Consider the following 26,400-nt stretch of genomic DNA (forward strand, 5'->3'; position numbering starts at 1 on the left):
CTCAGAGAGCCTAGTCCCTGGCAGGAGCATCGGCAGCCTCCTTGTGAGACTGTCTGCAGAGTGACGTGATTCCCATGGCCTGCAGGGACCACGGCTCAGGCCCTAGAGCTCACACCGTGGGGGAACTTCTGATCATGTGGACCCTCACAAGACCACAACCTCGAAGTTTGTTTCACAGGTTTGCATGAGACGATTAAAGAGATCAAATGGCTGACAGTGCCAATTGCTGGTCTGCTGTGGGTGGGGCCTGTCCTAGAGACAACAGCCCCATGTGTGAATGCACTAGAAATCCTGATGAATTCCAACATCAGGCAATTGTTTAACAAGGAAACTCCCACCTACAAAATGATGAATGAACCACAGAATGAGAGAGTTTCCCATTCTGATGACATGCTAAGTATGGGACCACAGTGTGTCTGGGGGACGCAGAGGGGACCTGAAGCAGGAGGAGGAACGAGGAAGATCACAGGACCGTGTCACCCTGACTCAGGTGTTGTCCGCATGTCTCAGAGGGACCAGGTCAGCCCCATGGCCAGGATTCTGGAAGGCCCTGGGCCAGCCCCGGACAGTCCCCAGACATGATGGGTGAGACAGTGATTTTGTTCTAACCCCAGGAATGTGAGTGTGATACCAAATTTGGAGACCAAGGCTCACTTTCTGACCTGAGAGCTGCTTGGAGGAAGCTGGGGGCTCCTCTCTTCCTCCTCAGTCACCTGGTCTGAGCTCACAGGAACTTTGAGTCAATTTGGAATCCCAGAGAGGAGGAAATTTGCATAAAAACTAACAATCACAGACCCAAGGGCCTGAAAGAAATAAGAGAGGATGGGCTGAGGTTGGCCCAGCTGTGTTCTCAGAGGACAGAGCGCTGAGCACATCCACCATGGCCTGGACCCCTCTCTCACTCCTCGTCCTCACTCTCTGCACAGGTGCTGCCCCCGGTCCTGCCCACAACCTCAGCCCCACCGGACCTGAGTGGAGCCTACCCGAAACCCTGAGCTGAGGCCTAGCACAGCATCAGTGTTGGGACCCTGGGGTGAGCCCCTACACATCATTCCAACCTCTTCTCTTCTGTCTTTCAGGGTCCGTGGCCTCCAGTGTGCCGACCCAGCCACCTTTTGTGTCAGTGGCCCTGGGACAGACGGCTACCATCACCTGCTCTGGAGAGGAACTAGAAGATTTTTATGTACAGTGGTACCAGCAGAAGCCAGGCCAAGCCCCTGTGCTGGTCATTTATGAGGATCATGATAGGCCTTCTGGGGTCCTTGACCGATTCTCTGGCTCCAAGTCAGGGAACACAGCCACCCTGACCATCAGCGGGGTCCAGGCAGAGGACGAGGCTGACTATTACTGTCAGACCTATGACAGCAGTGCTGATGCTCACAGTGACACGGACAGATGGGGAAGTGAGACACAAACCCCTTCCCCGTCTGTGTCACACTCTCCTCCAGCCCCAGGAGGCCTGTGCACAGAGCAGTGAGCAGGACTGACCCAGGTCCCCAGGACTGAGGTCCCCAGTCTGTCCCCTTGCTCCCAGCCCTCCAGGCAGGCTGCAAAGGGTGGATCAGTGGGGATTTGTAAGCAGTTATTAGAAATCCATTTCCCTGGGACTGTGGTTGGAGGAAGGACTAAACATGTGAGAAGCAGAAATGCAAGACATTTTTCATACACCAACTCTTTTAAAACTTCCCCAAATGAAATGGTCTGAAATTTAAAAATGCACTGGACACACTGACAGCAGATATGATGCTGCAAAAGAAGAGATTAGGGAATTTGATGTCATGGCGATGGAAAGTATTGAAAATGAAACACACAGAGAAATAAATGAATAATAAAATTAATGAAGGCTCGGTGCCCGGAGGACACTTTCACGCCACCCAGACAGTGTGCAAGCGTAAGGACTGTGGGAGGGAAGGTAAGGAACTGATGGTGAATCAAAAAAACTGTGAAGAAATAATCTACGAAAAGGCTTCAAATTTGGAGAAACCCAGGAACCAATATATCCAAGAAGCTCAATGAAGCTCGGGCACAGGGAACACGAGAGACAGCACAGCACACATCCTATGAAATTGTTACAAACCGGCAATGCAGACACTTTCACAGGCAGATAGGAGAGCCGTGTTCCCTACAGAGAACCAGCATCGTGGTGGGAGCACATTTCTCATTACGAATGATATCACCAGGAAAACAGGGGAGGGAAGTCTTCAAAATCCCAATAGAAAATACTGTCAACCTTGGTCTTTACCAGGGAGAATGTCATTGAAAACCGAAGACTAACGAAGCCTTTCTCAGACTGCAAACCTCCCAGAACTGATCACCCACAGACTCTCAGCACAAGCGACAGGAAGGACGCCCCTCGGACAGAAGGAAAGAAAGGGTAACAGACGGAAATGTGAGTCTACACAGACTATAATAAGCTGGGGAAATCATAACTACATCGATAAACCTAAAACAGATTTTAGTGGTTAATGTCTGTAAATACAATCAACTCCTTAAATCAACAACAATAGCAACGTGTTGGAGTTATAATGGAGGAACAAGTAAAACACATGACGATGAGAGCAGAAATGATGAGGGAGATGAGACCATGTTATGACGTCCTCATCCTGCTTCTGAGTGATGTCATGTCACTGGGAGGAACTCTGATAAAGTAGGAGGTGAGGACTGTAAATCCACAAGAAAACGTTAAATCACGTCATTTTAGGGGCGCCTGGGTGGCACAGGTTGAGCGTCTGCCTTCGGCTCAGGGCGTGATCCCGGCATTGTGGGATCGAGCCCCACATCAGGCTCCTCCACTATGAGCCTGCTTCTTCCTCTCCCACTCCCCCTGCTTGTGTTCCCTTTCTCGCTGGCTGTCTCTATCTCTGTCAAATAAATAAATAAAATCTTTAAAAAAAAATCACATCCTTTTAACAAGGAATTATGACTACTAGGGTGCACGACTTAGGATTGTCTGAAGGGTACAAATCCAACAGGACATGGGTGTCATGTGCGTGTATGTGTGTATTTGTCTGTGACGCACAGAGAGACAGAGACGTGGGAGAGAGACACTCACGATGAGAATCGGCTCAGGCAGTCCTGGGGCGGCAGGTCTGGACGCTGCAGGACGGGACAGAGGGCTGTGCGTGGAAGGCAGGATGATGTTGCAGACTTTTATCCGAATCTACTCTGCAGGATTGAAATGTTAAGAGGAGAGAGAGAAGAAATTAAACCATTCCAATCAGACTGCTAGAGTTGAAAACTGCAACGTGTCAGATCACAAATACAAGGACTTAGACCAGCAGCAGACATGACAAGACGAAGAAGGTGAGGGAAAGTGAAGACACAGCACGGACAGGGCAGAGTGAAAGGCACAGAAAGACAAAGTGAGCAGAGCAGCACTGAGTGTAGGACAACATTAGCAGTATCATCCACATGAGACTGTGAACCCAGGGAGTGAGGGTGGGGAGGTGGAAAAGAATATTTGATGGATTATTGGCCACAAATGTCCCAAAATCCAAAAAAAATCAGCACCTACAGATTCCAAGTTCTTGAGAAACCCTAAGCACAAGAAATATGGGGGAGGGGGGACAACACACCAATACCCATCCAGTAGCACATTTTTAAGGCAGAGAAAAAGAGACAGTGTGAAGAGCAACCAGAGAAGAGAGACACTTGGTTCAGGGGAACAGCGACAAGGATCCCAACAAATTTCTCCTTTGCAGAAATGCACACAGAGGTCAGTGGATTAACATATTTACAATACCGAAAAAAACCCTTAATGATTCTTTAACCAGGGAAAGTATCCTTCAGTAATGAAGGATAAATAAACAATTTTTCAGCTCTACCAAGCTGACAGAACTGATCACCAGCAGACCTGTAACACAGGAAGTAATACTGACTTCCCTCAGGCAGGACGGAGTGATGCCAGAAAGAACTGGAATCCACAAAAAGATTGTAGGAGTCAGAAATGATAACTGCAGGGATAAATATGGAGAATTATTTTGATGACTTAACTCCCTTTGCAAAGTAAATCACTGTCTACAGCAAATCTACTCACAGCACATGCTGGAATTTATCACGCACCAGCAGTGACGGGTATGACATTCCTACCACAGTGCTGAGAAGAGAGCGCGGGAAGTGGGCTCCAATGTCTGATGCTGTCAGGTGGTGTGACGTCACCTGAATGGAGCCTGTGATGAGTCACAGATGACAGGACAGCAAGGGGTTACAGCTAAATAGCCAATAAAGAAAGACAGTATGGAATCGTAAAAACTTGCTCCATTACTAAAAAATGCGAGATGAATGGAGAAGAAGAACAAAGGGGAGATGGAACATCTTGGAAATAAATAGCAAGATGATCTATAATAAACGCTGCTACCCACCAGTCAGGAAATGGTCTAAGCACCACAACTAAAAGATAGATAGATATTGGGGCGTCTGGGTGGCTCAGTCAGTTAAGTGTCCAACTCTTGATCTCAGCCCAGGTCTTGATCTCGGGTCCTGGGTTTGAGCCCCACATGGAGTTTCACTCTGGTGTGAAGCCCACTTAAAAAAAAAAAAGATAAATATTGTCAAGTTGAATTGAATGTAACACCCAAGGATAAGAAACCTACAGTAAATAGACTTATACTAAGTGCAAGTTCAGGACAGGATTCCCACTCAATTCTGTTGCACAATCCAGGATGTAAAAATTTCACAGAACAGAGAATCAAGGAAGATGAGGAGAACACTTCAAATGGTTAGAATGGAATATTTCATGTTCCACACACAAAAACTGAAAGAAATGGTGAGAGTGCACATTTCATGAGAACAGTTACAGAAATGCCCTCACCTCCTCACTGCCCCCCAGGCTGTACGATTTTCAAACACAGAGTGACAAGAGCTCCCCTAGGAGAGTGGAGAGGTGAGCATGGCTCCACTGAACCAGATCCCTGAAGCCCGCCCAGGAACACAGAGATTCTCTCCAGCAGCTTGAGAAAAAGCATTTTCACAGGGACCAGTGAGGGCACGAGGGAGGCTTGGGGAGGCCAGACTCAGCTGTGGGCTCAAGAGACAGAACTCTAGGGCCTCCTCCAAGGCCCGGACCCTTTTCTGCTCCAACTCCTCACTCTCTGCACAGGCGCTGCCCCCAGACTGTGCCCACATGTGACAGCATTTCCACAGTCTTAAGAGTTAATATGCTTCTAACTTATGTCCTCCTTTCTTGCTGACAGAAGTCCGTTGATCTGTAGCAGAATCAACTTACTTTCTTGGAGATTTGCTCATCTCTGGTCTTGAGAAGCGCAGATTAGGCCTGACCACACTTGAACACACCTGCCAGTGATGCCAGCAAGTCTGCTCAGGGCCATGTCCACATAGGACTAGCCACCTGGGCACCTGCCTCTCCTCCAGGCGCCCCTCCCTTGTCATATGTCTTCTTGTTTAAAGCCCCCTGGCTTCACCCGGATGGGGAAGATGGTCTCTGAGACATTTGTCTACCATGTCCCCACATGGCCAGCTTCCTGAATAAACCTACCTTTCCTTTCCCACCATCACTTGTCTCTCCAGAGTAATTTTCCAGGGGCAAGGACGAAAAACTGAGTTTGGAACCAGTGCTGTCTAACACACAGGCTCAGTCCCCACACGACCCTGAGCGTGACCCTGACCCTGAGCTCAGCCCAGGGGATGCTGCAGGCATGGGACCTTGAGAATATGCCCCACAAGTCTTCTGAAGCTGCAGATTCTATGGTCCCCTATAATAATCAGCTCTCCCCAGTAGAGTGACCACAAGACCTGTGATTCTCAACTGCTCAGGAGAGGGAGGACCAAGCAATAAAGCAGAGCAGAGCCAGGAGGACCCAGGTCAGGCCCCTGCACAGATGAACAACCTCAACAACCCCAGGAACCTCCAGCTTTAACCTGGAACACAACGGCACTGACCCTCCCCAGGTGCAGGCTGAGGGGCTCCTTTATAGACCAGGCCAGGATGGGGATGGCAGAGAGTCTGGGGTCACAAGCCCTACAGTGCAGCCTGGCGTCACCCTCGCTTTTCCCACCCTGGCCAAACTCTATGCCAAGGAGCCCAGGGTCTGAATCCAGCACACCAGGGCTCTACTCCTGGACTTGCCCCATGCTCCGCTGTTTTCCTGGGAATATAGCCTCTCTGGGACTCAATTTTATGTGCTGTAAAATGGGAAAGATGAAACTGATGTCAGAACAACTTTTCTTTCCAAATTAAATGATACAAAAATATTGAAGAAATCATATTAACAAGAAACTCTGTGGGGTCTCAGTGAATGGGCCCTAGGCCAAGAGTCTCTTGTTCCTACTCTGCAAGAAAAGGGGCTTAAAAAAGTGTGATGTGTATGATGTGAAATTGCATATCCAGGTCTGAATTAGCAGATTCGAATGTCATTCAAACCACCCATACACTAGTGTAGAAATGCTCCCACCCTAAACTCCAAAATGTGGGGGCTGTAAAAAAATAGTAATAGACATAGTGATAATAATATTACTAATAAAGATTTAGGTGTGTAAATGAACTTCAACAGTACCCCTGTTCTTGCAAATGACCCCGGTGCACTGATTATGGTGTGGAAGCTGAAATGCACCTGACTCCTACATGGACAAGAATCCAATGACCGTAGACATCACACAGATTTCCTGACTTCAAGCCTTCTCACATGCACTACAGTATACCCTGCACTCTCCTTTTTGTAACAAAATAATGGCCAACGGCATTTTAATCCTGGGACAACTACAAGAATCTTACCTGCCATGCCTCCCGTACCGAGTATCTGTCCTGTCTCTACTGGGCTGGGTGGGGCACAGGGCACAGCTGCCTGAGGGAGACTGGATACCCCCCTCACAGGTGACAGGTTCTGTGGGGTGACCTGCAGGAGGGAGGCTCCTGCTCTGAGTCCTCCTCCACCAGCAGGGGGCAGCAGAGCTGCAGCAGGAGCCTCAGGACAGAGGCTGGGGCTGCCCAAGGGAGCCTCACAAGGACACCAGGCCTGGGAGTCAGCAGGGGTCCAGAGTTCAGTCCTCAGAAAGAAGTCATAATGATCCGTATTATCTCCTCAGGCTGCAGGGATCACATTCTGAGGGTCAGACACACAGTGTCACCCAGGACACTGACAGGAGTGCTGACACAGTAAGTATCTCACCTGGGAAATATGGGTCCCCACATTGTCCACCAGGGTTCCTGGGGGGGGGCTGACTCCTCTGTGCTTTCACATCGAGAGATGCCCTGACCACTCACCCTCTGCCTCTCCTTCCCACCTCCAGACAGACTCGTACTGGGGCTATAGCTTCTTTGCTCAGTTGTGTCTCAGGGGATGTGAGGTGAGCCACCCAGAGCCCCTGGTCCCTGAAAAAAGTATCCACTGCCTCCTTTTGAGACTGCCCCCAGAATGAAGTGGATTCTGCCCAGGGGGAGCCTCACAAGGACACCAGGCCTGGGGTTCAGCAGGTTGTCTAAGGGTCAGTCCTCAGAGACTGTCGGGGTGCTCCATCCTAAGTCCTCAGGCTCCAGGGACCACACTCTGAGGGTCAGACTCAGTGTCACCCAGGACACTGACAGGGTTCCTGACCCAGTGAGTAGGAAATTCCAGTCACCTCACTCTCCACCTGGGGTCCCAAGGAACAGACCCTTCAGTGCCGGGCACATCCAGAGACTCCCTGACCCTCACCCTCTCCCTCTCCTTCCCCACCTCCAGGTGGACTCAGACCCGGGGCTGTAGCTTCCTTGCTCACAAGTGTTTCAGGGGACGGGAGGTGGGGCACTCAGAGCCCCTGGTCCCTGGAAGGAGGGTCTACAGCCTCCTTGTGAGACTGTCTCCAGAGTGAAGTGATTCCCACGGCCTCAAGCCCCTTCTCAGGTCCCTGTGCTGTCCTTGCTCCAGTGATAGAACCCAGTTCCCAGGAGGGACCCCTGACTCTCCAGTCCCCAGAGGTCACTCTGTGTGCAAAGTCGTGACCCTGGGGACCCTCAAAGAGACACAGAGCTTGAAGTGAGTCCCTCAGTCTGGGGTGGGTTCTGGGACTTTTCACAAGTTTACATGGAACTCGGATGAAAAAAAAACTGTTAACAATGCCGGTCTCTAGTCTCCTGTGGGATGGGGTGTTACAGAGACAGAAGTATTGTGTGGAAATAGACTAGAGGTTGTGATGAATCTCCAACAGCAGGGGCTTGTATAACAAGTAAATTCCCACATGCACCGTGAGGAACAAGTGTCAGAATGATGACATGCCAAGGCTGGGACCAGAGTGCAGCTCGGGGACACAGAGGGGACATGAAGTAGGAAGGGTAGGAGTTGAGGCCACAGGACCAACTTTCCCTGAGTCAGGTGTTGTCTGTAGCTCTACAAGGACTCAGCTGAGCCCCATGGCTGGGATCCTGAATGCCTCCTGGGTACTGACACAGCTGGCCTGCGCTCAGTGACTGTGGGACAGATGGCAGAGATCACCTGTCAGGGAGACAGTATAGAGATCTGGTGTACAGTGGTACCAGCAGAAGCCAGGACAGGACCCAGTCCTGGTCATATCCAACAATAGCAGCTTCCCTCAGGGATTCTGTCTGATTCTAAGACTCCAGCTTGGAAGACACAGCCCACCCTAAACACCAGCAGACCACAGCCAAGACGAGGCTGACTACTCCTGTCAGGTGTAAGACAGTAGTGCTAATGCTCACAGTGACAGAGACAGACAGGGATGTGACACACAAACCCCTTCCCGATCTGTATCACACTCTCCTTCAGCCTAGGAGGACTGTGGGCAAACCACAGTAAGTCTGGCCAGGTCACCAGATCTGAGATTCCCAGACCTCTCTCGCAACCCAGCCCTCCAGGCACCCTCTGCACCGTGTAGATCAGGAGTGCATGTGCAGGAGGCAGGGTGGTGCTGCCATGTTTCATGTTTTCTTCCCTGGGTTTTGTTGGGGATGGAGATCAGGCTGGAAGGACACACAGAGAGACATTCATGGAGACATGACAAGGGGACATTTCAGTTCTCAGTTGAATAGAATCACGTTCTGGCACTAGGTGGAAACAGTCCTCCTTTAGATCTAAGACCTCGAGGGCAGCAGACTGAAGGGTCATGGTGACAAGTAGTGAAAATCTTGCAGTGGGTCACCGGGAATGTCAGTGAGTGGGGACATTCCCAAGTCCACCTCTTCATTCCTGGACCCATGAACGCTGGCTAGGGAAGAAACAACATCACATATTGGACACAGATTCAGTGCAAATAAGACCTCCTTCGAAATCTTGCCCCAGCCCCGCAAGGGGTTGTCATGTGGCAGGACAAAAACAGGTCTGCAAGAGGCCAGTAGTCCGTTCATTCAAGCCAGCTGTTTCGAGTGGTGGGGAACATCGTAGAACCAGTGAGTTCCAAGGGCTTCAGCACACTGCCGCCCTTTTTCTGGTGTGAACTGTGAGCCTTGGACAGAAGCTGCACTGTGTACTAGAACAGTGGGTGAGGCATTAAGTCCAAGGGTTACAGTTTGGGAAGAAGCACTGCCGTCCAAGAAACCAAATCTTTATAGGGAAAGGTCTATTCCGATAAGGACAGAGCTATCCTTTCCATGATGGATGAGGTCTGATGTAATTCATCTGCCACCAGGCTCCTGGCTGACTCCCAAGGGAAGGGTCTCACCCTGGGAACTCAGGGCTGGTCTCTGCTGTTGGCAGACTGCTCCTGAAGAGTGGCCATAGCCATGTCAGCTTTATGAGTGGAACTCCCTAGGGATTATCCCATGAATAACCTCCCAACTTGCAACATGGCCACTTTGCTAAGGGAAATGGACCATTTCAAGAGTGGATGGACAAGAACGCTGACACTGTCCTCACACGTGTCACATTATCCACCTGATTATTAACACCATTTCCCTTTGAGGACACACTCTTGTGGGCATTTTCATGGAGCACAAATAACTCTATTCATTTGGGGGGTGGGTTCTCCTCACATATGTCTTCTTCAAACATCTTTCACCACTTTCCTTATTGTGTTTCTTCCAACTCTGTGACCATCCAGTCAAACTGACTCGGAGACTGTAGGTTAGAATAAAGCCACTTCTGTCCTGATCTCTGTCCAGGTGAAATAAACCAAGGACTCGCCTCAAATGTTGAATTATTGGAGAATGTCCTCCACCCATATATGCAGGGGTGTCCCGGATGAGTGCTGCAGGACTAATATAGTTAAATATCCAAGTTGACCGCCCATCACAAGGGAACCTCTTAAACCAGCCCTGTGGTTTTTCCTCTGTTTCAGTTGTTCATAGAAGTGTCCTCACTGGGTCATATGTGTGCCAAATCCTCTCACTTTCTCTCCTACCATCACTACTATGGAGGCTCTGCTTTGCCTTGTTCTTGACAACACACCTCAGGATGGCTGCTGCAGCTCCAGCTCTCACAAACGGGTACAAGAGAAAGAGCACTGCATAAATCTAGTCTGTTCCTTTCATTCACAGACAAAACTCCCCAAAAAGATCCCCAGTGGAATGACTCATCGATGGCCTAGCTCTGGGCCACAGGGTCAATGCTGACCTACACAGAGCTGAGAATAGCAATAGTGTGACTTCTCAATGGTTCTAGTAGATGAGATACAGGTAGGCGGGGTTGGTGACTGTGTGCCGTCTCACCAAAGCAACTGCATCCTCTGTGCTGCCCCTCCCAAGGCAGGATCCAAGAAAGACTTGTGTCTTACTCACACTGATCTCCCAGGGTGGGACCCATGGCCGACCAAGCTGGGTCTGAGGACGTTTCTGTTGGTTGAGTGTCCTCCTGTGTCTGTCCTTGGGGCAGGAGGCATCGTCACACTCTGAGGTGCCCCAGCAGCCAGAACAAGGAAGAGGCCATCCCTGAGTCCTGTGTCCCCAGGGACCCAGCCCCAGAACCACACCCATGACCACCCACCACCCCAGAGACATGAGCCCTGATACCTCAGATGGGCCAACCTTCTCTTCACATGAGCCTCTTCCTATTTTCATGGATAATCTGACACCTCCTGCCTGGCCCTGAGGCTGGCAGGGGCCCAAAGAGAAGAGCAAATCCTCCCCTGGGGCCAGCATGCGTGGATCAGGGGGAATCGGGATGTGAGCAGTGGGTTCTGATTCTCCACCTGGAGGAAGGAGTTCCCTGCACCTCCAGCCTCCTGTGTGCAGCGGCCACTGGGGGGCAGCAGAGATCACCTGGCAAAGCCTCAGGGCTTCTACAGGGAGGGCTGGTCACCAGGACCTGAGACCAGAAGGTAAAGGTGTAGGTGTTCTGCACTATCACCTTTGCTCTGATGTAAAATTCTGACTCGGGGTCTCTCATCTCTCCCCTGTGGAATCTGTCTCTGTCTCTAGCACAGGTCCAGGGCCACATGACGCTCCACCCACCCCATTCCCGCTACACTCAGTCAGTGTCAATCCTTGCTCAGGCACTGGGTCTGTCCCTGGCACGGAGCACACCTTGGGGATACTGAGGCACAGCATCTATGAACTGTCCCAGGAGCTCTCCCGTGGCAGAGAATCCAACAGCACCTCAGTGACTCCCTAAAAATCCACATGCACCTGGCAAGGGAGGAATTTTGTTCATGTTCTGATGTTCAGCAACACAGACCAGGGGTAGGACACACACTGACCTATGATCCTCTAGTATCTAGAGAGTAAACATTCTATGATGGGTTCAGGAAACGCAGACAGACTCCACCTCCCAGATCTGCTGTGACCACACCCACCAAGGAGCCAGGTCAGGACAGGGAGAGGAATAGAGTTTGGACCCCGGACTATGGGAACACAAGTGAATGAGAATCCCCAGGGCTGAGGATGGGTTTGCAGGGGCTGTCCCCTCCCATCTCTGCCCCCTTGGAGCTGAGCCCATTTCTAAAACCACAAGGCCCCTCAGCAGTAGTCCCTGGGCTCTGGCTGATTTGCATAACCTGCAGGTGTCTCCAGCAAGGGGATAAGAGAGACCTGGAAGGAACCCTGCTCAGCCTTGGACCTCAGGGAGCAGTATCGAGGCACCAGCACCATGGCCTGGACTCCTCTCCTCCTCGGATTCCTGGCTCACTGCACAGGTGCTGAGCCCAGGCTCACCCCCACCCCAGCCCTGGGTTCTGGGACAATCCTGGCCCTGACTCTGAGCTCAGCAGTGGACTGTCAGTGGGGGGCAGGATGATCAAGACCCTGCAGTGGGATGAGGGGCTGGTGGGTTGATAACCCCCCACTGTGCTCCCTGACTCCTTGTGAGCCCCATGGACTGCACCTGCCCATAGAAAGGGGGTGGGTGTTTTTCATTTGTTCAAAGTCTCCATCCACCAGGCAGGTCCAGGAGACTCAGGATCTAAGATGACAGCAGGGTGGAAATGGCCTAGAGACTCAAAAGAGCTCAAACCAGCAGGTGGGAATATCCAGGGGAGACACCCCAGGCTGGACCCTGACCTCTCATCTTCTCTTCTGCAGGTTCTATGGCCTCCTATGTGCTGACTCAGCCCCCCTCTATGTCGGTGAACCTGGGACAGACCGCCAAGATCACGTGCGGGGTAAACAACATTGGAAGTAAAAATGCTTATTGGTACCAGCAGAAGCCAGGCCAGGCCCCCGTGCTGATTATCTATGAGGATAGCACCCGGCCCTCAGGGATCCCTGACCGGTTCTCAGGCACCAACTCAGGGAACACGGCCACCCTGACCATCAGCGGGACCCGGGCTGAGGACGAGGCTGACTATTACTGTCAGATCTATGACAGCACTACTTATGCTCACAGTGACACAGACAGATGGGGAAGTGAGACACAAACCTCATCTCCATCTGTGTCACACTCTCCTCCAGCCCCAGGAGGCCTCTGCACAGAGCAGGGAGTGGGTCTCACCCTGGTCTCCAGATCTGAGGTCCCCATTCCTCTCTCCCCACCAGTGCACCCGACAGGCTCTGCACAAGGTGAATCAGAAAAGGGAACGAGCACAGTAGTTTTAACTACGTTTCATTTCTGACTGGAGGTGAAGGAATGACTGAACACGTTCGAAGAAGACACGGAAGATATTTTCTAAGACCAATGTTTTAAAACATCTCTAAATGAAATTACATGATCTGAAACACCTTGTGATGTTGTCAGCATATGCGATGCTGCAAGAGAAGGAAGAGATTAGTGAGCTTGATTTCATGGCAATGAAAAGTCTTCAGTTGGAACAGAAAGAGTAAAGCTGGAAAAGATGAATAAAGACCGGTGTGCTTAGGACAACTTCCTGCAGCCTCAAGTGTGTAATTGGAGTAACTAAGGGAGAGAAGGTGGAGAGCAGGTGGTTAATAGAAAAACATTTGAAGAAATAATACCAAAATATTCCAAGCTTGGTGAAACCTATTAGCCAAAAGTTCAAAAAACCTCTGACAAGGGAACAGGAGAGACAGCACCACACACGTCGTAATGAAATGGCTACAAACAGTAATGCAGACGCTCTCATGGCCAGAGAGGAGAGACCAGTGGCTACAGAGGAGCTCGCATCCTGGTGGGAGCACCTTACTCGTCTCAAGCTGGGTGAGCAAGAATACAGGGGAGCAATGGTCTCAAAGTACTAATAGAAAATACCTGTCAACTTTGATGTTTACCGAGGGAAAAGGTCATTGAAAATTGAAAACAAAATAAACCCTTCTCAGACTAAACATCTCAGACTGGATCACCCGCAGACCCACAGCGACAGTAAAGGACGCCCCTCGGATAGAAGGAAAGGGTGACAAACGGAAATGTGAATCTATGCAAAGTTATACTAAGTGTCAGATATCAAAACTATATTGATAAATATAATAAGATTTTATTGGTTACTGTCTATAAAAGATAGTCAACTGTTTAAGCAGAAATAAGAACAATAGGTTGTGATTTATAATGGATAGAAAAATGAGATATATGACAATGTCAGCAAAATTGATGGTGGAAAGAATATCATGTTATCACATCCTTATTCTCCGTGTGAATTATATTATGACACAAGGAGATACATGATAAGTTAAATAAGCCATTAAAAGAAAGCCATCTGAACTACAAAAATAAGACTTGGTAAGGTGAACTAGTTGGGATTCCTCAAATAATTCAGATCCCATAAGACATGTATCTCATATACACCTACATATATAGTCATATGTTACACACACACACACATAGAGAGAGAGAGAGAGACAGAGACAGAGACAGAGAGAGACAGAAAGCTAATTTAGAATTTGGTGACACAGTCCTGGGGCACCAGGTCTGGAAGATGCAGGAGACCAGAAGACTGGAGACTCCAGCAACAATGATGTTGCAATGTGCAGTCGAAATATAGTCATTAACACGTCAAATGATATGTTAACAGGAGACAAGAAGATAATTAAAAGATAAAAGTAAAACTCATTGAGATGAAATCTGCAACGTCTCAGATCACAAATACAAGGGTTGAGAATTAACAGCAGACACGACAAGACCAACACCTGAGGGAACCGGAAGACACAGCACAGACACTACAAAGTGAAAGAAAAAAGATTTAAAAGTGAACAGAGAATCACTGACCTGGAAGGCACCTTTAGCAATGGAATAGGGTGTGATCGTGTCAGAAAAGTAGAGACAGTGGGGCGCAGAGGATAGGAAAATATTAAGAAAAATTGGCCAAAATGTTCCAAATTTGATGAAAATTCAAAAGTGACGGGTCAGAATCTCAACAAAGCTGAAGATCAAGAAGTCGTTATAATAACAATCAAAAATCCAAACCTAACAATATCAAACATGTAAGGCAGTGACAGAGACAGTCTTAGAAGGAGCCTCAGAAAACACCTGTACTCAGGGGAACAAAGAGAAGGATTCTAGCAGATTTTGCACTCACAGAATTTCCCGCGAGAGACAGTGGATTCACAGCTCTAAATTACTGAAAGAAGGGTTGTTCATCCAGGGAAAATATTCTTCAAAACTGAGGCTGAATAAAAAATTTTCCCATATTTAGAAACTGACAGAATTGCTCATCAAATGACCCATAATACAAGCAATAAGCAGACATCCCTCAGGCAGGAGAAGGTGATTCCAGAAAGAATCAAATCAACAAAATGAATGTAAAAATCAGAAATGCTAACTATAGGGATAAAAATTAAGACTTTTTCCTTATCTAAATCTCTTTAGAAGATACTTGCTTGTCTATAGCAAATATAATAACTAGGTAGGTTGGAATTTGTATTATAGGTAAAATTACATGTATGAAAATCATAGCAAATATGCTGAGAGGTAAGAGAAATATATCATCAGGTTCCTTTTTTTCTAATGTGACCACTTGATTTAATTATAGATCTAATTATAAAAGTAATAACCAAGAAACAAATAAACAAATCATAAAATGGGCAGAAGACACGAATAGACACTTTTCCAATGAAGACATACAAATGGCTAACAGAAACATGAAAAAATGTTCAAAATCATTAGCCATCAGGGAAATTCAAATCAAAACCACACTAAGATACCACCTTACGCCAGTTACAATGGCAAAAATTGACAAGGCAGGAAACAACAATTGTTGGAGAGGATGTGGAGAAAGGGGATCCCTCTTACATTGTTGGTGGGAATGCAATTGGTACAGCCACTCTGGAAAACTGTGAAGGTCCCTTAAAAAGTGAAAAATTGAGCTACCCTATGATCCAGCAATTGAACTACTGGGTATTTACCCCAAATATACAGACGAAGTGAAGAGAAGGGCCATATGCACCCCAATGTTCATAGCAGACTTGTCCACAATAGCTATATCGTGGAAGGAGGCGAGATGCCCTTCAACAGATGACTGGATTAAGATGTGGTCCATAAATACAATGGAATATTACTCAGCCATCAAAAGGAATGATTTCTCAACATTTGCTGCAACATGGATGGGACTGGAGGAGATAATGCTAAGTGAAATAAGTCAAGCAGAGAAAGACAATTATCATATGGTTTCTCTCATCTATGGAACATAAGAACTAGGAAGATCGGTAGGAGAAGAAAGGGATAAAGAAAGGGGGTAATCAGAAGGCGGAATGAAGCATGAGAGACTAAGGACTCTGAGAAATAAACTGAGGACTTCGGGGGGGGGTGTGGGGGAATGGGATAGGCTGGTGATGGGTATTAAGGAGGACATGTATTGCATGGTGCACTGGGTGTTATACGCAACTCATGAATCATGGAACTTTATATTAAAAACCAGGGATGTACTCTATGGTGACTAACATAATATAATAAAAAATATTTTATAATAAAAAATAAAATAAAATAAAATCATTGTTTTTTGCCAAAAAAAAAGTTATACAATAAACATATGAGGTATATCACAGGAAAATACTTCCATGACTTTGGAGTAGGCAAAGATATTTTGGACAATACAAAAGAAGCAGTAATCATAAAAAAAATTGATGAATTGGACTACATTAAAATTAAACACCTCTGTTCATCAAAAGAGATTTTTTAATTATGTTATTTCAGTCACCATACAGTACATCATTAGTTTTTGATGTAGTGTTCCAAGATTCGTTGTTTGCATATAACACCCAGTGCTCCATGCAATAATTGCCATCCTTAATACCCTTCACTGGGCTAGCACATGCCCCCAGGCCCTCCCCTCTGAAACCTTCAGTTGGTTTCCCAGAGTCCACAGTCTCTCATGGTTTGTCTCCCCATCTCCTTCCTCCACCCTTCGTTTTTCCCTTCCTTCTCCTAATGATCTCCCTGCTATTCTTCATGTTCCACAAACAAGTGAAACCATATGATAATTGTCTTTCTCTGCTTGACTTATTGCACTTAGCATCATCCCCTCCAGTTCCATCCATGTTGATGCAAATGTTGGGTAATCATCCTTTCTGACGGCTGAGTAATATTCCATTGTATATATGGACCACGTCTTCTTTATCCATTTGTCTGTTGAAGAGCATCTTGGCTCCGTTCACAGTTTGGTTATTGTGGACATTACTGCTGTGAACATTGGGGTCCATATGGCCATTCTTTTCACTACATCTGTATCTCTGGGGTAAATTCCTGGTAGTGCAATTGCTGGGTCATAAGGTCGCTCTATTTTTCACTTTTTGAGGAACCTCCACATTGTTGTCCAAAGTGGCTGTACCAACTGGCATTCCCACCAACAGTGTAAGAGGGTTTCCCTTTCTCCACATCCTCACCAACAATTGTTTCTTGCCTTATCAATCTTTGCCATTCTAATTGGTGTAAGGTGGTATCTCAATGTGGTGTTGATTTGAATTTCCCTGATGGCTCATGATGGTGAACATTTTTTCATGTTTGTGTGAGCCATGCATATGTCTTCATTGGGAAAGGGTTTGTTCATATCTTTTGCCCATTGTTAGACTTCATTATTTCTTTTATGGGTGTTGAGTTTGAGAAGTTCTTTAGAGCTCATGGATACCAGCGCTTTATCTGTAGTATCATTTGCAAATATCTTCTCCCATTCTATGGGTTGCCTCTTTGTGTTGTTGACTGTTTCCTTTACTGTGCAGAAGCTTTTTAACTTGATGAGTTCCCAAAAGTTCATTTTTGCTTTTGTTTCCCTTGCCTTTAGAGACATGTCATGAAAGAAATTGCTGTGGCCGATGTCCAAGAGGATACAGCCTATGTTCTCCTCTATGATTTTAATGGATTCCTGTCTCACATCAAAGTCTTTCATCCATTTGGAGTTTATCTCTGTGTATGGTGTGAGAGAATGGTCAAGTTTCATTCTTCTGTATATAGCTGTCCAATTTTCCCAGCACCATTTATTGCAGATACTGTCTTATTCCCATTGAAAGTTTTTTCCTTATGTGTCACAGATTACATGACCGTGGAACTGAGGGTCGATATCTGTGTCAGGTTCTTATATTCCATGTAACATGGGATAATATCCCCAGAATGTAGACAATTACAAGTCACTGATCAGAGGACCGCACGCACTAATAGCTCAAAAACACAACAAAGAGCAAAACACAAAAACCAACAGAAGCCTAAAAACATAAAAAAATGTTCCATGACTTAAAAGAAACCAGACAAATGGAAAGAGAGAGCAAAGACAACATGGGACAAATAGAAAATAAAAACGTGGATGCCATATTGAAATGGTGACGCTAGTCACATGCAGGAAATGGTCTCTACCAGTATTACAAGGCACAGATTGTCAGAGGTTGTTGGACTGAGTTTCACAGTAACACCCAAGTAGATACTGCAAATAAGATCCCCACAGCATATGAAATGACACTAAAATCTAAGCAAAAATTCAGGACAATTCCCACCAATTCTGCTCCAAAATGTGGGACATGAAACATTCTCAGGGACCGGATAGAAAAACTGGGAAGATGAAGTGAACCTTAAACATAATTAGAATGAAACATTTTCTGTTATATATTTTATACACAAAAGAAAAGAAGAAATATTCACAGGGTATAATGCATGAGCATAGCTAATAGAATATCCTCATAGCCCCCTTCTGACTGGAGCCTTTATAATGTTCAAACGCAGTGACAAGAGCTCCCCTATGGAGCCCAGAGGTGAGCAGCTCGCCACATGAACCACCCATGAAGCCCGTCCAGAAGCAGAGATTCTCTCCACCCGCCCGAGAAGGAGCGTTCTCATGGGGACCAGAGAGGGCATGAGAGAGGTTTGGGGCAGCCAGGCTCAGTGGTGAACTGAGAAGACAGAAATCTGAGGTCTCCACCGTGCCCTGAACCCTTAGCTGATGCCCCTCCTCACCCTCTCCCCCACCTCACTCCCCAAGGTCCTGCCCCCAAGCCGTGCCACAGGATCAGCACCCACAGGACTGCAACATGAGCCTGGCCCTCGGCTCAGCCCAGGGGATGCTGCAGGATTGGGACCCTTGAGAATGAGTCCCACAGGCTCCTGAAATGACTGAACCGACCATCCCCTTTAATAATCAGCTGTGCCCAGTAGTGTGACCATGAGACCCCTGTCATTCCCACCTGCTTAGGACAGAGAGGACCAAGCAATAGTGCAGAGCAGAGCCAGCAGGACCCAGGCCAGGACACTGCACAGCCAAACAGCCTCCACTGGCCTCACAGAACCTTCAGCTCTAACCTGGGACAAGACCCCATGGACCCTCCCCACATGCAGGTTCAGGGCCTCCTTTATAGACCAGCCAGTTTGGGGATGACAGTGAGTCCAGGGTCATAAGCCCAGCAGCCAGGCCTGGCCTCACATTTCCTCATGCCCTGGCCAAGCTCTGCCCCCAACAGCCCCGGGTCTGTATCCAGGATGCCTGGACTCCTCTCCTGGACTCGCCCCCACTCCTCTCTGTTTTCTGGAAAGCAAGCCTCTCTGGGCTTTTGCTTCACCTGCTGTGAAATGGGGAAACTTATCTCAAGTATGAACATTTTTTAAATCAAATGATACATAACAGTGTAAGCGTCTTACTAATTAGAGAGACTCCATGTGATCTCGGGGAGTCGACCTTGGAGGTGGAGTCTCCTGTCTCCCTCTGTGGGAATCCGAGGACAAGCTGTCAGCTGCACTGGGACCTGCATCTTGTGCGATTGGAGCCAAGCCTGAGTGAGCAGGTTCCCGGTTCCACAAAACCACAGACGAGGCCACGGTAAAAATCCTCCCACACCACACGCCAGCAGATGCGGGCTGGAATAATAAAAAGGTAGTAAAAAAACAACACTAATAACATCAAAATTGAGGGTTTGCCTGCACAACTGAACTTAGCTCCAGAAGCATCACCTGTTGCTCTGATGACCCAGCTACACTGATGGGGATACAGGAAGCACCAGTCCTGATTCCTAAATACACAGGAATCTGCTGGCTGTGGGACATCACACAGGTTTGTCTGCACCCTGACCCTTTTCAGATGCAGTACACTGAACCCAGCACTCTCCCTGTTGTATGAACGGAAGGGGCCAGGGCGTTTCAACCTGGAGCAAGTATGGAAACCCCACCTGTCCTGTCTCCTGCACCGTGTATGTGACCTTCTGTGCTGGGCTGGACAGGGCAGGGGGCAGCTGCCTGTGGGAGACAGGAAAACCTGGTCCACACCCTTCCTCAGGTGACAGGTGCTGTGGGGTGACCTGCAAGAGTGAAGCTCAGGGTCTGAGTCCTCTTTCACCAGCAGGGGGACGCATAGCTGCAGCAGGAGCAGCAGGACAGAGGTTGGGGCTGCCCAGGGGGAGCCTCAGAGGGACACCAGGCCTGGGGGTCAGCAGGGCTCCAGGGTTCAGTACACGGAGGCTCTCAGGATGACCCATCCTATCTTCTCAGGCTGCAAGGACCATGTTCTGAGGGTCAGACACCCAGTGTCACCCAGGACACTGCCAGGAGTCCTGACACAGTGAGCACCTCACCTGGGAAATTCGGGTCCCCTGTCTGTCCACCAGGGTTCCCAGGGACTGACTCCTCTGTACTGGGCACGTCCAGAGACACCCCAATGACTCACACTCTGCCTCTCCTTCCCCACCTCCGCCCCAACTCAGACCTGGGGCTGCAGCTCCTTTGCTCAGAAGCATCTCAGGGGCAGCAGGCAGAGCACTCAGAGACCCTGGTCCCTGGCAGGAGCATCGGCAGCCTCCTTGTGAGACTGTCTGCAGAGTGACATGATTCCCATGGCCTGCAGGGACCACGGCTCAGGCCCTAGAGCTCACACCGTGGGGGAACTTCTGATCGTGTGGACCCTCACAAGACCACAACCTCGAAGTTTGCTTCTCGTGGTTTCAGACCCTTTTCACGGGTTTGCATGAAACATTGATGAAAAAATTAAAAGGAATGAAATGGCTGACAATGCCAATTGCTGGTCTGCTGTGGGATGGGGCCTGTCGTAGAGACAACAGCCCCATGTGTGAATGGACTAGAAATCCTGATGAATCCCAACATCGGGCGGTTGTTTAACAAGGAAACTCCCACCTACAAAATAATGAACGAACCTCAGGATGAGAGAGTTTCCCATTCTGATGACATGCTAAGGATGGGACCACAGTGTGTCTGGGGGACGCAGAGGGGACCTGAAGCAGGAGGAGGAAGGGAGGCCACAGGACCGCCTCACCCTGACTCAGGCGTTGTCCACATGTCTCAGAGGGACCAGGTCAGCCCCATGGCCAGGATTCTGGAAGGCCCTGGGCAATCGCCGGACAGCCCTCAGGCAGAATGGATCCCAGGAGGAGTCTTAGGTTATACGACAGACTCCTTGCTCTCTGGGGGACTTGAGGCAGGCCTCTGGGGAGCAGAATCAGACACTCTAGGAGAGGAAAGCACCTGGCTGAGGCCCCTCCTCAGGTGCTGTGATAACAGAGCGTAAAGCAACTGGAAGGAGCCCAGCCAAGCTGCTGCTGCTGAGGGGAAATCAGAGTTCTTATGGGTGACTGTATTACTTTGCTAGGGCTGGAATAACAGAGCACCACAAACTGGGGGGAAGCAGCTGACAATAGAAATGTATTGTCTCACAGCCTGGAGGGCAGCAGTCTGAGATCAAGGCACCAGCAGATTTGTTGTTTTGTAGGCTGTGCAGGAGAATCTGTTCCATGCCTCTTCCAGCTCCTGGTGGTTTTCTGGCAATCTTTGGCATTCCTTGGCTTGTAGATTCCTTCTCTATCTTCAATTGGTGGTCTCCCTTGTCAGAGTCCATCTCCACATTTTCCCTTTGTATAAGGACACCAGTCAAATTGGATTGGGGCCCACCCTACTCCAGTGCAACCTCGTCTTAATTTAACTAATTACATCTGCAATGATCCTATACTGAAAGAAGGTCCCAGTGAGAGATACTGGAGGTTAGGACCGAAATACATACATCAGGGAGCAGTGGGACATAATTCAACCCGCAAGTGTCTCTGCCAAGGTTGGCCCCTCCCTGCCCTTGGGGGATTCTGCAGGTTGAACGGGCACCACAAAGCTCTCAAGGATCAGGGGGGCATAACTACCAGCCCAGAAAGAGTCCTGACTGTCTCCTAACTGACCCATCTGTATGACTGGGTACACAGGCTCCAACCTTGCCCTCTGAATTTCATCAGAGTGAGCAGATGTCTGACATCTGGCCTCGGCATTCTCCCAGTTAGGTCACAAGTGAGACAAGGATCTCATAATCATCAGGATGTGGGGTGCAGTGCCAGCTGCCTTCCTGATGGAGTTCCCCCAGGACACCAAGATGATCTGCTTCTCCTCCATCTGCACCTCCAGGACCTCCTGAGCCCACCGCAGTTCTGCTGGGGACATGGCATGTCTATAGCCTGTGAAATCCTCATTGTGCTTCTCTGGCTCCTAGAGGGACAAGTGTGAGGTGCCCCTGGTCTCTCTGCCCCAGCCTCTCTTCCCTCAGTGAGACCAGCCCCAGGCCTGAGGCCCATCAGTCCTCCCCTGCCCTCCGAGGCCTCCGTGCTGCCCTCTGTGGTCGGGTCACAGGACACACACTGACTATCAACCTGTGTAGTTCACATTTGCAGTTTCTGCAGAACTCGGTTCTCCCTCCCAGAACTAGGAAGTCACAGGTAGGGCACCTCTAGTGAGATGATGGGGGTGACATGGCACAGGTCACAGAGTCTGGACAAGCAGGAAGTAGTTCTGCTCTAGCTCTGCTGTGACGTCCCATGATGTCTCTGTTGGAGAACCAGGACCATGTCCCTGGGCCTCTAACCCAGTGACCAGGACAGCACCCTGAAAGGATGTGCTTTCTGTGTCCTGTGCAAAGAGTAGTGCCTCTGAGAGCCTGGTGTGTGTGTGTGTGTGTGTGTGTGTGTGTGTGTGTGTGTGTGAGAGAGAGAGAGAGAGAGACAGAGACAGAGACAGAGACAGAGACAGAGAGACAGAGAGACAGAGAGAGATTTTAGTGTTACCAGGAAATTTGGCCAGTTTTAAGTGTCCCAAACCCAATTGTCCCAACCTCCTTTGTTTCCATAACTTCCCTCCATCCTCTAGACTCCAGTGACTTTCCTTTATATTAAGTTTAAGGATAAAGGATTTTAAAAGGAGCAGGAGGAGTAAAGAATTATATGTGCTTACCACATATGAAGCACAGTTCCAAGCAATTCACATTTATTAAATTCTTTAACCACAGATACTCTACAAAAAAGCATTCTGATTATCACCCCAATTTACAGATGCAGAAGCTGAGGCATGTAGGATGTAACTTGCCTGAGGTTGAAGCTAGAAAGTGGCCAAACCAGCAGCAAACCAAGGTCTTCTGATCCCACAATCCCTGGTCTTCACCACCAACCTATGGCCTCTTGTGCTTTCAACCTAAGACGTGGTCTCTTCTGAATGTTCCAGAAGGTTCTCTCTCCTTTTTCGAAAGCAAGTGACTGCTACTGGATGTTGCAGAGCAGCCCGTCCAACAGAAATAAAATTCAAACCACATATGTAATTTAAAATATTCTAGTAGCCATATATTAAAAATGAAAAGCGGGGCGCCTGGGTGGCACAGCGGTTAAGCGTCTGCCTTCGGCTCAGGGCGTAATCCCGGCGTTATGGGATCGAGCCCCACATCAGGCTCCTCTGCTGTGAGCCTTCTTCTTCCTCTCCCACTCCCCCTGCTTGTGTTCCCTCTCTCGCTGGCTATCTCTATCCTGTCGAATAAATAAATAAATAAAATTTAAAAAAAAATGAAAGAAACGAGCAGAATTTCTTTTCACACATTTTGTTTAGTTCAATTACTTGAAACTATTATCACATCGATATGAATTAAATATAAAAATATGATACATTTTACCTTATTTTTATGCTATGATTTTGAAATCTGGTAGGTCCCCCAGAACTACAGCACATCTGCATTGGGACTACCCCATTTAATGGTCCACCTGCATGTGTGGCTTGTGGCAGCCACATTGGACAGAGCAGGTTACATACATAAGGTTTCCTTAGGGTAACTGTGCCTGCAGTATGGACGCACAGCCAGCAGGCGGTTTTTCCTTGGGAAACACTGACTGCAACAGCATGAAGACCTTAGCACTCTTCAGAACAGACCCAGGGAGGACAGACAGTGGAATAAAGAAGAGAGGGTCATGACAAGAGAGGACTGGGACCAAGAGCTTGGGATGGGGGGAGGGGGAGCACGGTGAGGGGAAGGGGCTGGGAGGGGATTGGAAGGTCAGGTTCTGGGACGTCCCCCTGGACTGGAAACTTGACTCACTCATCACTGTCTTGGCGATTGAGAAGTGAGAAAATCATTGAATCTCTCAACGTTAGAGTCTTCATTGAAAAGACTGAAGGAGAACCGTGCCTTGAGCATAGGGTACTGTTTTTATTATGTCTCATTCGGTGAAGCAAGTACACACTCAACGAGGGTCTGGCGCCTACTGAGGGCTCAGAAGTAGTCATTTTGTTAAACTAGCAAACCATGAAGGGTGCTTTCATCCTAGGAGGCCCAGGGGGCACTGTGGGTCTTGGTTTAGGACCCTAATAAGCCCAAATCCTCTGGGTTGTGCTTAAGTGCAAAGGGTGTGACTGATGCTTCCTTTGATGATACGTGTGTTGTGTAAAATCAACTCTCCACTCTAGAAACTCACACCTGGTCCTTCTTCTGACCTCGGGAAATTACCAGCATGAGGCCCTTAAGCTCAGGACTCAGACAAGAGCTTACACAGATGCATTGAAGAATGGAAAATAGATTTGCATCTGATGCTCCTCCTTCCTTGAGCTGCAAACACAGAGGATAAGATGGAGTGTTCAGCCCCAGCAGGACAGCCTCAGAGCAGTTTCTACGGCTCCTCCCCACCATGGACTCAGTTCCCTTCTACCTTCTGCCCTTCATTTTCTCTACAGGTCAGGGTTCCACCTCCCTGACATTTCCCTCCAAGCACAGTGCCCAGGGATCCCTGCCCAGTGTCCGGTACATTCTGCATCATTCTTGTGTTTTTGTTTCCAGGTTTCTGTGCTCTACCTGTGCAACCCAGCCTCAATCTGCTTCTGCCTCCCTGGGATCCTCGGTCAAGCTCACCTGCACCCTGAGCAGTGAGCACAGCAATTACTTTGTTTACTGGTTTCAACAGCGACCAGGGAAGGCCCCTCAGTATGTGATGAAGGTTAATAGTGACGGAAGCCACAGTAAGGGGGATGGGATCCCGAGTCGCTTCTCAGGCTCCAGCTCTGGGGTTGACCGCTATTTAACCATCTCCAACATCCAGTCTGAGGATGAGGCTGAGTATTACTGTGGTGAGAGCCATACAATTGATGGTCAAGACGGTTAAGCCACAGTGATACACACAAAGGGGAAGTGAGGCCAAAACCTCCCACACTCTCTCTCTTCTTCCCCATGGGGACCCAGGGGAGCTCCCGACTGTCCTTCTCCTGGGCCCAGAGAACTTTGACTCTTCTTACAAACCCCGTCATCCTGTACCAAATCCCAAGACACTGTAATGATGTCTTGATAGACAGACGCAGGTCATAATTTAGGTCTTAACAACAGAACATTCTCTTTCCTTTACCATACTGTTGGGAAAGACCAGACCAGCCCACATAGGAAAACGACCCTGAGAGAGTAGCTGGTCTGAGATGACCCCATGAGCCATCAGACCCTGTACGTCCATGATAGGTCTCTGCTCAGGGAATGGGCAGAGATTCCAGGGTTCTGGAGTTTACCAAGGAGGAGGGTTCAGTCAATATCATCACTATAGTTTCATCATGAAGTATAATGGGACCACTGCCAGCGGTGAATGTTCTAAAGGAAATCTCTGGTCCCCAGGGGAGGCAGGACAAAGAGCCTTAAACCCATGGTGGGTGCAGAGCTGGGAGCTAGTAGGAAAATAGTGTGCATTTTAGGATGCTGTGGCAGGACCAACATGGAGCATCGCTTGGGTTTCTCCATCTGTAATGGATTCTCGGCTTTTGGTGCCAAAAATGAGTCCCTATGCTGCCCATGGGACTTTCCGAGGTTCTGCCCAGGAACACATCTACTGGAACAACAGCAGGATATGGTGAAGGGGGAGCACTGAAGTGAGTGATCCATCTCAAATGCATATGATGGGAGTGGGGCAAGCATACTGGACATGTTGATCTCCTCCATAGTTTTTCTGGTATCTGAAAAGCAGCATCTTTCACATACACCCACAATTTTGTGTTAACATTAAGCATCTGTATTGATCAAGGTAACCCTGGTCCCTGGACACTGACCTGAGCAAGGTTGGGAGGTTTTTAATACTGGATCCCAGAAATTTCTGACCAGGTCCCCTTAATTAGTGATGGAACTCTGAAATGGAAACCCCAGGAGCTGTGCATAGCCTGGAAAAATCCCAAGTTGGTAGGAGGAGAGAAGGTTGCTGTTCTTCTAGAGATAGTGTAGGCAGGAGTTCAGGAAGAGTAGCAGGATGAGTGAACACCAGGTCTCAGTCCTGCAGTGATTTCTTTCAGCACTTGGCTGGCTGGAGTCACGGGGATCACAGGCCCATCCTACTCACTCCAGTAAAGGATTGTTCTCTTTCAAGGGTTTTCAGTGACTTTGTCCCAAAGAGGCTTCCCACAGTTCACTCCAGTAGGGACTTTCCTCCACCATGTACATTGTAAGAAAGGCAGTCCAAAGGAT

At 48.5% G+C, this 26,400-nt stretch overlaps 3 gene segments (V, D, J or C); all 3 read left to right on the forward strand.

Moving 5' to 3' along the window:
* Positions 1 to 832: 832 nt before the first annotated feature.
* LOC125283018 (immunoglobulin lambda variable 3-19-like) lies at positions 833 to 1,477 on the forward strand. The segment is given in 2 exon segments: positions 833 to 926; positions 1,080 to 1,477. Coding segments are annotated over 2 exon segments (444 nt in total).
* A 10,466-nt stretch (positions 1,478 to 11,943) lies between these two features.
* LOC125283019 (immunoglobulin lambda variable 3-9-like) lies at positions 11,944 to 17,787 on the forward strand. The segment is given in 3 exon segments: positions 11,944 to 12,015; positions 12,401 to 12,724; positions 17,729 to 17,787. Coding segments are annotated over 3 exon segments (429 nt in total).
* A 6,811-nt stretch (positions 17,788 to 24,598) lies between these two features.
* LOC125283029 (immunoglobulin lambda variable 4-3-like) lies at positions 24,599 to 25,069 on the forward strand. The segment is given in 2 exon segments: positions 24,599 to 24,644; positions 24,748 to 25,069. Coding segments are annotated over 2 exon segments (368 nt in total).
* Positions 25,070 to 26,400: the final 1,331 nt, after the last annotated feature.

This window comes from Ursus arctos, unplaced genomic scaffold (assembly GCF_023065955.2).
Source record: "Ursus arctos isolate Adak ecotype North America unplaced genomic scaffold, UrsArc2.0 scaffold_34, whole genome shotgun sequence".
In the NCBI taxonomy this organism is placed as follows: domain Eukaryota; kingdom Metazoa; phylum Chordata; class Mammalia; order Carnivora; family Ursidae; genus Ursus; species Ursus arctos.